Consider the following 12304-nt stretch of genomic DNA (forward strand, 5'->3'; position numbering starts at 1 on the left):
ACCAACACACACTGAGCTTACAAGTAAAATTGCGATAGGAACCTTAATATATGCAAGACTTCGTTGGCACCACATCGGCACCCCCAGATGACCCCTCGCTGCACCACCCCCACGCAAGATGGCGGCGGGCCCGGGGGCGGTGTGCGGCTCCTCCCGGCATGCCCCGCGGGGCCGCTGCGCTGCCTGGAGACGGGCGGGGCGGGGCGGGAGGATGCTGCGGCCGCGGGGCGAGGCGGCGGCAGGCGGAGGATGCGGCGGCAGCAGCAGCAGCTGCAGCAGCTGCAGGCGGAGGAACGGGCGGCGATGCGGTGCTGCGCGGGGCTCGGGCCGCGCGGCGGCGGCGCGCTGACCACGCTGCTGCTGACAGGTCGGTCACGGCGGCGCGGAGAGCGGGCGCGGGCCCGGCTGGAGTGCGCGACGGCTCCGGCTCCGTCGGCTTTCCTTCCCCCGCGGGTCGGCGCGGCTACGGTTCGCCCCGAGGGCGGCCCGCCCGCCCCGCCGCTGTGGAGGCCGGGGAGGTTCGGCGGTACCCGCGGAGGGCCGGGCCCTGGCGCGGAGGCGCTGCGCGGTCGGGTGGCTCCGTGCCGGGAGCGGGGCCGCCGCCTCCTCGCGCTGGGACGGGCGCTCGGCCCCCTCCTGCCCCGCGCATAGAGCGGCCTTTCGCGTCCCGTCCCGCCCCGCCCGTCGGAGCTATTTACCAGCCCGAGCGCTTGGTGCAGCTGTGGCGGGACTGGGGTTGCGCAGGTTTTCCTTTCACTCCCTCGTCATGTAAATAACGGCTGTCACGTAACGCTCCGATCTCGCACCCGCAGGGTTCCACAGAGTGAAAGACTTCCAGCTGCTCCAGCTCGCCCGCAGCCGGCAGTGCTGGCAGGGCTCTGCTGTACGCCAGGGCAGCAAAATCTGCTGCTAGATCTAAGTTTATTTCTGCAGGTTGTTTTATGATGTGGGGGATCCGTGGCGTATCATCTGAAAAACAACAGTTCGCTCAGTATCTTCTTGGGTAACATTTGAATAAACATGGAATACTTTACGTGTGTGACTGTACTTGTCATAGGGTACTGACAGCAGGTGTGTCATGAGGCACCAGAGATAGTACAGACGCATTTAGCGCCTAAGCGCTAGCTGGTGTGTGCAAGGATAAAACTCTGAATCTGTTGGGTAGAAGGTACTGCGAGATACTGCTTTCTCCTAATGTGGAAATTTGTCCTGCCTCTCCTGTCTCCCTCTACAGAGCGCAGCTGTGGCGTAGCAACAAGGGGAAAACTATGACAGTCCTGAGGTGAACTCTCTGTCAGCTAAGATACTAAGTCTGAAAAGGCTGTACTGAGATGAGCTTCTTGAAGCTGAGTTGTGAGCTTAAACCAGGCTCTCCAGTAGAGGAAGTTTTGAGGACTTCTTTAGGGTTAATTTTCCACGTCAGACTTTCTTAACTTCAAACAGCACAATAGATTGCTTGAGAGTGGTACAAAAAAGGAAATGTGAACAGTATGAAATTTTTGTTAGTGATACTTATACAACATTTTATCTTCATCAGAACAAGATTTTGCAATGTGTTTGTACTGAATTCAACTCCTGCATAGACTCCTGCAATTCAGATGACATGAACTGTCTCAAGTGCTAGCTTGATTTTTTTTCTCCTGTAAGCAAAAAAAGTAACATCGTTTTCATCATACCTCTGCAATGTCAGCCCTACAGCTGAACCCACCTCCCAGCTTTCCCAGAACCTGACCCCCACCTGACAATGTGGGAGAACGTCCAACCAGGATTGCTGGCCTCAAGAAAAGCCACAGCCCTGCATAACAATCCTTCCTCTTCACTTTTGTTCTTTAGTAGATGATGCAGTACTGCAACACTGCTTAAGCACAAAAGTACATCTTACAGACAAAAGCTGAACATGGGAAGAACCACAAGGCCCGTGATTAGATTTGAGCTCTCTTTTACTAATAGAGATCAGGTTTACCTGTTTCTCTTGTAGCAACTGACCACAGAAGAAACCTGGCTTGAAAAGCTTGGAAGCTTTTTGAAGGAGGTGGTTTGCTGCCAGAAGTCCAGGTTATTTGCCACTCTGTCTTGACTTCTTCCTTCCCCCATAGAACATTAACTCAAAATTCAGGGACTTCCAGAGACTTCAAGAGTTTAAAGAACAATTTCATAGTCCCACATTTGATCCCAAGTATTGCACTCAAACTGAAGGAACTGACTCTGAAGTAGTAGCTGGTGATCATCTCCAGTGCTAGGAAAAATGGATCTTGACATTGTTGTAAGTGACAGTTAAGGTTAAACTTTTCTAATACAAATTAGACAGTTGTTCTTTTCTGTTACAATAAAAGACATGGTAGAAGTTTATGTGAGAAAAGTACAGCTATTCTGCCATACTAGAGTTTGTCAGGCCTGTGAATTGTCCCCATTCTCTGCTTGTAAAGAATGTGTGGTCATCAAAAAGTTAGTTGGGTGAGGATGACCATTTTGCAGTTACCTTGTATTTCTTGAGTGAAAGATTAGTTGTAGGTGATCCGGAATCTCTGTTTTGAGCCAGTAATGGGGATCAGTAGAGCAACTGAGTCATATTGCTCCTTCCCTATGAAGGTGGTCAAAATAAAGAATGAGCTTGTTAGTTCTCACTTCAAAAGCTGTCATTATGTAGTCACATTCATTTGGCCTGAAGCTGCCAGAAAATACTTTCCTTCCCTTCTGTGGTTAGTGTGTTCCAGTACTTCCCTTCTGGGCACTCAATCACTTGTACAGTGCCAGTGAATAGGGTCATCTGGCTGAGAACTAGTCCACACACAAGCAAAAATTGTTCTCTGTAATCCGTTTACTGTTCAGGATCATTATAGGGTTGTTTGCACTGGTGTGTGTGCTGTATGGCCGAGGTTGAGCTGGGAATCCCCTCCTTCAGCAGGGCTGTTAGAAAATGCTAGTTTGAAACAACTATGAAGTCACGGGCTATCGAGACAAGGATTTAGGAGTGAATCTCTGCACCATAAGGACAAAGAAAGATTTCATCCTCATATAGGGCTCTAAGTATCAGCTAGTGATGATGATGCCTGTTAAGTCTTTATACTGGTCTGGAGCAGATCTATAAATCAAATCTATTGTCAGGGAGTACTTGCTTGAATAAATAATTGTAGAAGGGAAGAGTCATTCCATTAGTATGCTTTTCATTACAGGAGGTCATTATTTATGGGTAGTACAGTTTAGGAGATGTCTTAGAGATCCTAAAGCCAGACTGCAAGAGGTTAAGAATTTATCTTCTAGTTGTAAATTATAGTATGTAAAGAAAGGCCTATTTTTATTCATGATGTGTTTATACTTGGCCAAGAGTTCCTTACAGAACTTCAGACATTAGTCAACACGATAAAGCCCTCTCTTCAGAAGAGAGGTTCTTAACAATCAAACTGAGAAGAACAAATTTTGAAGAAGACAAGAATATATAGTTTGCTACTACTTTTGGATTCTTCTGAAGTAGATATTCATAAATTAACATAAGGTCTTGGGATGAACATGCTTTCATTGCTGAATAACCAATATCCTATCACACTGCTGTCTCAGTAGTGAAGAAGAAACTCAGGTCTGGTAACTGTTTAATTGTAATACCTAATAATAATACTGGTAAAAATAGGGCAACTTTCCATGTCCATCGGTTCATGACTGTAGCTACATTGGACATTTCCTTCCAGCTAAATAGTAGAGACTCTGCCTAAATGTTGTTACAATTGAAACACAAACAATCAAAATGTCTTTTTAATGTAGATTATTTTTAGTGGCTGTCTAAGCCATGAAGATGGGAAATTAGAGAGAACCAAGAAGTAAGGTAGGATTCTCAAGATCTTGAAATGTGAAGATGTTACAGTCATGAATGAACGGAACAGAAACAGGTAACCATTACCTACTGAACACAGATAATTATAGGAACATTTATAGGGATGGAACTATGGAAGAGGGGGGAAATGCAGGGTTTTGAGAAGTGAAGCTGTGTGCTGCATTAGTAATGTGAGAGATTGAGGAGAGGTCCTTGCTAAGGAAGCAGTAAGGAGGACAGGGAGTAGTGCAGAATGGTGGGCAAATGTTCGAGGACAGCACAGCAGTGGGGAAGGTGAATTGGTCTGTGGTGCTCAGGCCGTCTGCGGATTGTGATGTGGGCAGAACTTGCTGGGGATATCTTTTCTGGTTAACATTCTGCTGTTAAATATTCATATTTAAAACCTTCATATAAAACCTATGCAAATATAATTAAAGAAGAAGGGCCCTGTAGATCAAGTCCCATGCCCAGAGCTGTCAGTTGCTCCTGTGCGTGCCTTGGCAGCTGGTAACACGTAGAAAACTGAAGAGTCTGACACCATTAACCTTGCACTCACACTGAGAAGAAAGCTGATCACTTTATCTCTAGGATTTCTCTTTGATAAAAATGAGTACGAACCCCTGCACTCTTTAGTATAAGGCCTCTTTTGTTGTCCTTTGATCACATTCACAGATCTTCCCTGAGCTTTCTTCACGTCGTCACTGTGCTGCTCGAAGGCTCCGTGTAAATGCCAGACAGCATTTGAACGGTGATTGTATCTGTGTCAAACACAACAAGAAAATCTCCCTGCTACTCCTTGGTGCGCTTGTTCATGTATTAGCTGTTCTAAGCAGTGTTCTACAGAAAGCTTCTGTTCAACCAGCTTCTGTCATTACCTGCCACATCTGTCTAGTTTCTGTCATCGCAGTTCGGGATCCTTGAATTGCATGCTCTGTAATCTAAGTATGGCATGCGTTCTTTGTTCCTGGGTATGCATTTGCTTTTTATGCTACTGAGGAGTACATCAGCAACCACCTTAAACCTACCAAACAGCTCAGTGTTCTGTGTAGTGGCTTGCCATTTCCAGTACTTATTAAACTCCCTGCCTTTGCTTTTATCTGCTGATCATAGCAGTATATACATATATTCAGGTCATATATCTATAATTAAATATTCCAGTTAGCATAAGACCAGTGCCAAAACATTGTGAGACTTTTGTGAGAAATTTGATATAACAAATGAATTACCCATCAGACCAGTTCTTTTGCTAGAGATTCCTGTTCCTTATGGTGAAAACTGTTGAATGGGCAGTATGTCCCATTTCACACCTTCCATTTAAAATCAAATAGATGGTGATATATATGTATATATGTATTTATATTAAAACATTACACTGTAAAGTGTGGCATCTGATTAACAGACATACTTTTCCAGCTCCCATGTGGACTGCTGCATAGCATACCCACTGCTAAGGATAGGAAACTTGTGGGCAAGTCAAAGACAGTGGACACTTCTAGTTAGAAATGCATCTTGGAACCTGTCTTTTTTATTATTCTTATTGTGCTTAAAGTTGCCCAAGTGATTTAGCATTTGGTTTCTTGCAGTGCTGGGTGATGTGCTGCATGTCCAGGGGTGACATGTTGGTATTGCTGTCTTTATCAGACAAATCTGTGGGCTCATCAAAAGAATCAGTTTGAAAAGATGCATTAAACCCCTGTTTGTGATTACTCTTCTCCATTTAATTCTTCATTAATCAAAACTGGTGTTAATTGTTTTGCTTGGGATTGGTGTGTAGCTGAAAACACTCGAATTTCCTCATTCATTCATCCATTTGGAATACTGGAACAACTTCAGTTTTCCTTTTTTTTTCTTTTTAAATTTCTTGAGCATTCTTAGTATTGCTAAAAATTTGCATTAAAGGTCATGGGCAGCATTGAGTGGGACAACCCATAGGACTGTTATCTTAAGACAGTCCGTGGTAGGTGGTTCAGTTCAGCAGGGAGCATATGTTTTTTTTGCTAAACTGGATCATTTGTGTATATTGAAAATATAAAAACCTTAATGAATTCAGAATTTAGAAACATTACTGTACTGGTATGGCTAGTATTCAGTACAAAGGGGATTTTGTTGCACTTTAACCTCAATTAAATTTAGGTATTTGGGGTAAATTAGCATTAATAAACGTCTCAGCCACGTGTATAGATTCAGTGTTTGTGTACCTTGACTGGTGCTTGAAGGTCTGTTGACCTCCTAAATCCAATGCAGTGTCAGTGAGGGAATAGCTGGCCGGAGTAGCTATGCCAGCAGAAATTTCCACACATTTTTAAGCTTCTAGTATAAAAGATAGTTGCATATTTAGAATGCATGTTTGTCAACAAAGATGTATCTGAGACAAAGTACTGCTCCTTGTTTCTGACACAGCTATTTTTATACGCAAGTTAAGATGTTAGTCTGATAACAACTTCTGGCTGCAGTTTGTATTCCTTGAAGTATGTCAAAAAACCCACTATTTATTATGGCCATTCTCCCATTCCTAGCATCTCACTATAGCGGTCCCCTGTATCTGCACTTTTAGTTGCTTGTAGCTATACAAATAGCTGGTGCATCATTCATCACAGAGGAAGAGGAGCAAAAGAACAAAAAGCTGGAGGTGAAGAAGGAGCTTCTTCAGATGGTTCTGCTACAGCTGATAAAAAAAAAGCTCTGCTGCTGCTTTCACTCTCCTTTGTGCTTTGCTCTTCACCACATTTAAACCTTGTGCCCTTAGCTGTCCTGATTGAAATGTTTCAGGCAGTTCTCTGGCTGTGCAGGATGAAGAGAACTACTTTTTGACTGATTCTTTTCTCAGTGTAGATATTGGTTATGCTGCAAGGCAAGACGTTCAGCCCCACGTGCTGGTGTCCTCATATAAACAAAGCCGTGCTCTTGGTTATGTTACTTTCCCTATTTTGGTCCTAATATATTACGCTAGCAAAAGTAACTTCTAGCGTGTCTTTTTGTCTGCATTTGAGATTTTACCAGTGCAAATGCATTTATCACAGTGCCTCGTTTTATTTCTTACCAGTATAATTATGTCAGCAGAAGGGTCTACAGATGCTTAAGCGTTTAGAGCAAACTTACTGCACTTATTTGGAGAATGAATGTCAAAATGTGATCATTAGGAATAATATTATATACTGATAAATATTCGTGTCAAACACCATCATTTTCTTACCTGAGATTCATAAGGTCTGACTAAATACAAAAGCAGGTTGAGAAGGCATCTGATCCCATCTGATATGTAATTTCTGGAAGTCTGTTGATTTGACTAATTTTTTTTTTTTTTTCATTTGTTTTATTCTGAAAAGCTTTTTTGTTAAGCTCTGCTGATGGCAGTAATGGAACTGTTAACTGGAAGACTAAGCAAGCCAACAGTTATATTATCAGCAGAATAAAGGCTGTTGAGAAGAATGGTGAGTTTAGGTCATAAATTTAAGCCCCATGTTGGTTCAGTCAAATATGCTTTTAATATTACTCTTGCTTTTTCAGTCATGTCCTTGTTTTAGGAATAAGGTGCTATTTCAAGGTAAGTAATTTGGAAGATTTTGCATTTCTTCATTCTTGTAAGCATTTGCAGACCTGTGGATGTATGTGAGTTCTCCCCAACTTTTCCTGATGCAGCTATAGCTATGCTTGAAGTAATGGCTGTGTGTACACCTAATATTGCATATTTTCTTACTGCTGCTGTTTGCTTGGAAATATCTCTGCAGCTTGCTTAATACAGTAACTTTTCTGAAACGATTAAAAACAATCCCTGTGTATGCATACCTAAAAAGACTATTTTATTGTCTTTTGTGATATACATAGAATGATTGTAGCCATGGTACACTATCAAGAAAGTTGTCATTGCATTAACTTCCCATCCAGGTAGGCAGTCTAAATTGCCCCTAAATCAAGGAATTTGTAGGATTTCTGCTAAAAGGCAATAGGGGAAAGAGCTCAATGAAATTTACAGAGAAAGTGTGTGGTTTTGTTTTTTTTTTCTCCTGAAAATCATCAATATACAGACTCTAACAAACATGGTGAATCTTCTGAAATTTCTGTGGGCTAGAGGCATTTGTATCTGATGTGCAAGCTCTGCTGTGTGGCTGTTAACAGCTTCTGGACTGGAGACTGATACAGTCCTGGCTGAATTCCTGGCTGTGCCCGTGCTCAGCATCTCTACAAGAAGGACAGCTGGGACATTTTCTCTACATGGTTCAAAGAAAATGATGTATGTTTTGTTGTGATCCCATGTAGTGAAAAATGTAGATTTCTCCTCTGTAGTTTTATTGAAATCTTTCAGAATCCCCAGAATTTGCCCAGCCAACATGTGCTTGGCAGTTGCTGTATGAGATAAGCATCTAGAGATTGCTTTGTGTGTTCAGCTTCACCTGTGGATCATTTAGGACGATTACACATTCCTCTTTAGTCTGAGGCAATCTTATGAAATTAATTGTGGGTTCTAAAAGCCTCTGGAGAAAATAGCATTCCACGTGTTCCATTATTGGAAAGCTGTGATTACTGTTGTAAGCTGAAGACACATCAGGTCCCTTCTGATTCTGAAGGAAGTTTGCTGGGGAAAAAAAGGTGAGCTTTTCTGACAGATAAGGAGGAGGGCAAGAAGTTTGTAATTCTTAACCTCCAGAGTTGTGTCATTACACTGTATCTGTCATTGTAAGATGTGGGGTTTTTTCCTTTGAAGAAGCGTTATTTTCATGCCTATATTAGTGATGTTAGTGAAAATCCACTAAGGATTTTAGTATACTTAGTATGCTTACCTTAGCAGGAGAGAGTGACTCATTGCTAGGGATATGTGAGTGTTTAGTGATGGCAATAGATTTCTTATCAGATATAAGAAATACATTGTTTAAATTGACAACTTCTGTAACTTCTGGTACTATTAACTTCATTCCTTTCTAAAACTATGATTTATGGAGAAGATCTACATTGTTTTTTCTCTGGTCTTTCTGTTTGGAACTGATCTTCACTGTAGAGTCCAAGAACCATTACTGGAAAAAAAAAAAAAAAAAAAATTATATATATATATATATATGTATTTGAGATTTATCACATTTTCAACCAGCCACTGTATTTTTCTCAGCTTTTCTGCTCTGTGAAGAATCTCATTAATGTCATAGGCACCCTTCCAGCTTTTCTTGAAGGTATTCTGAAAGCATTTGAAGTTTTCTTGTTCTATTTATGGCTTATTCACAGAAGCAAATGCAGAAGTGTTTGGGATCATTAACTTACTTTAATTTTGCAAATCGAAGTCTACATAACTACAATTATGATAACTAGTTTATTAACCAAAAAATTGTTCTGAACTAAATTTAAATTCCAAGGTCAAATTTAATTATTTTCTTTAAGATAAAATCTTGCTGCCAATTCTATTCAGTACTGTCAAAAGGAGCTTCTAAAACTGTGAAAGAACAACTCCAATAAGCAGATCATTACACAGATAAACAGGGGAGCATGAGTACGGCTGATAATTTTCCAACCAGTTTTGTATAAATTAGTAGGAAAATAGCTGGTTCTTACTTCAAGCCAGGCATCTAACACTTCCTAACAGTAAAAAGATCCTGTCATCAATCCTTAGAAGAGAATTCATTATTTATGGTGTCTTACTGAGGCAGTGATGTTCAATGGAAATTTTCTAGCTGTGGAATTTGATCGATGGTGTATCGAGAGGTTGAGACCATTTAATTCTGAATATCAGCCTGAGAAGATTGGGATGTATACAACTAAACATAGAGCTCTGCAGTACAGATGTTTGCTCTCTTGGCTGCACTGAGTGGAGATCTAGAGAGAGCAGTGAGGAATCTAGGATATGATTCATCTCATTCTACAGGAGAAATCAAATTAATCAACCCCTAGAAGCGTCTGTTTCTCTTTGCTGACTATAAAAGGAGCGGGCTGACTCAGTGGTGGATGTTGTTTCTGTAGGCATCTAAAATTAGGTGAGATAGATTCCACAAGCAGTACGTGGTACAAGGGGTGGAATATCTGTGATTAATTCCTAATTAGTAGTGTTTCTTTTAAGTGGATCTGAAACGAGAAGATTGGTATAATGATGAGTCTGAGGAAATTTTAGCAGGTTTAGAAAACTGAGCTTGATACAAACCTCTGGTATTTGTTGCTCATTAATCCGAGCATTGAAATTAGCTCTTTCATCTACTAGGAGCTATGAGATTGTTCCTACGAGTTTTTTCAACAACTCCAAAATCTCTTTGAGGATCACTCTTCCATAATACAGTATTGCCATGCAGTATGGCCTCCAGATGTAACCTCTCCTAAAGTTTCTTTCAATTAGCAAGCAAGGCAGGCACTGTATCTCTGTGTCTGTGGCTTATCTTTATTTACCACTTATGTAATCCTCATTTAATGTACAAAGTTTATCACAGTGATTGATTCTTGCAGGTCAGTGACCTTGAATAATAATATGGAATAGTAATATGACCAAGTTAAGATCCTGTGAGACATCTGTTAGAGCTGTATTCTCCACCTATCCTTGAAATTGAAACTTGCCAATCAAGTGCATTTTATACATTTAATGTGTCATTTCCAGTTCACTAAAATATACCTAAGAAGACATGCTTTCATCATCCAAGTTTGTAATTGCGCAAAAACGGCATATTGTTCTAAAATGAGTTTCCTTCAATTTTAAGCTTTGAATCCTATAAGATGTGGCTTTGGTGGGTTTTTTTGTTTATTTGCAGTCGGTGTCACCTGACTGACCCATAATTACCAATGCCATTTTCAATACAAGCATGAGATCTTCAGGTATGAGCTCTCCAAGCAAATGTTTATGTGTAGGATATTTGACCCTACTGGTGCAAGAAAATCTAGCTGTAAGGACTTGTGTAAATCCTTACCTGAAGTGAATTGCTTTGCTTTTTTCTGCCCTAGAACTGAAAAATCTGCTATTTTTGTTTAGTGAGGAATCTGGGCCATTTATTGCTAAAATTCCTCTGAATTCCTCATATTCCTTACTTGTATTGTGAAACATTAAGGAAATGTGATTGTATCACTTGTTCAATATGCTTTTATTTGTGTAATATTGCAAATAAACCAAGTATAAAAATTACAGTGGGCTCCCTCCGTTTTTTTTCCTTGTAATAAAAATAAATAAGTTGTGCTACTTACAAAATCCTAATGCAGCCAGTTTTGCTTATTGCAACTTTGGAAGGGATCTTGTGAGGGAAAGAAAGTTTGCTCTGCATTCTGTTCTTAAATCCATGCAGCCTTTTAAAAAACTTATTAACAGGTATCTAATATGTGTTGCTTTCCTTTTCCCAGATGCCCGCGTTGCTATTGAAATGCATGCAGTATGATCTGGAGCATGTCTCATTTTTGCTTTGTTCTGTCTCTTCTCTTTCCTTCTGCTTTTCAGTGTACACGATTCTGTCTAAGGTGCACTCTGATCGGAATGTATACCCTTCTGCTGGAGTTCTTTTTGTTCATGTTTTGGAGAGAGAGTACTTTAAGGGGGAATTTCCTCCTTACCCAAAGCCTGGTATGGGATGCTAAGATCTTCCATATTACATGAAAATGTTGAGAAAAAAGTTTTAAAGATTTAAACATATTTAACATGTGTTGCAGTGAAATGTGTAATGTGCAAAAGATAGTTTTTGTTTCTATTGAGATATCTTCAAATGTTTTCTGTTTTGTTATCAATTGTGAAATGATGCATATACCCATGTTCTGAGAAATGTACTTAATTTGAAAAGGCATAACAACTGTGTATCAGAGTTTAAGGAGGATACATTTTCTTTGCTTTCCATGAAGTATGAATTGGTGGAAGGGTAATAATCATTTGATGAAAATGCCTTCTATGTGATCAGTCTTCCAGAAGTAATATGAAGGAGCTTGACGAAGGGGGCATTTTCAAGTATATAGTGATCTTGAGACAGAAGATGAAAATAAGTATGAGGCTATGCAATGATTTTTTTTTTTTTTTTTTTTTTTCCATTGAAAACAAAACCTTTTTTTGGATTCAAACTGAGTTCTATATTTAGGCAGAGTTTAATGTTATTAGGCAGTTAGCTTGCAGGGAGAGAGTGTTATTTCTTGTATATGTTGTTTTGACACTCATCTAAGTTAAAGCCAAAGGATTGATCAATGGCAGGGCAGAATATGAATAAACAAGCTTAGGAGGGGAAAAGAGAAAGAGAGAACATCTTGTCCTACATTAATGAAAGAGAATGAATATATGCATAGGTTTTAAAATTATTATTATTATTTTTTAAATGTAGTACGAACACATGCACTACTACTATATTAAAAAAAAAAAAAAAAGGAGAAAAAGATTGAGCACTTACTGGTTATGGATTGATGGGTTGTCCTTCAGATCCCCACAGCCCCAGTCTGCATCATTCGCCTGCAGCATTAGCTTGAGTTCACATGGTTTGAATTTTCTGACCAGCAGACAGACTGTGATCATATCAGAACTTACCAGAACATATCAGAACTTCAATTACTATGCCAGTAGATCACTGAGAC

At 40.4% G+C, this 12304-nt stretch overlaps 1 protein-coding gene across 2 annotated transcripts in view; it reads left to right on the forward strand.

Moving 5' to 3' along the window:
* Positions 1-249: 249 nt before the first annotated feature.
* The window catches only part of SGCE (sarcoglycan epsilon), a 30416-nt gene continuing 18361 nt past the window's right edge, over positions 250-12304 (forward strand). The window contains exons 1-3 of one of the 2 annotated variants that reach the window (XM_042817601.1): positions 250-367; positions 7132-7236; positions 11196-11318. In XM_042817601.1, the coding sequence (XP_042673535.1) occupies positions 250-367; positions 7132-7236; positions 11196-11318 (346 nt within the window). The remainder of the gene's footprint in view (positions 368-7131; positions 7237-11195; positions 11319-12304) is intronic. The other variant, XM_042817600.1, reaches the window with a different exon arrangement.

The sequence above is a fragment of the Centrocercus urophasianus genome, unplaced genomic scaffold (assembly GCF_019232065.1).
Source record: "Centrocercus urophasianus isolate 14NV4802_14NV808 unplaced genomic scaffold, USGS_Curo_1.0 seq_16, whole genome shotgun sequence".
Classification (NCBI taxonomy): Eukaryota; Metazoa; Chordata; class Aves; order Galliformes; family Phasianidae; genus Centrocercus; species Centrocercus urophasianus.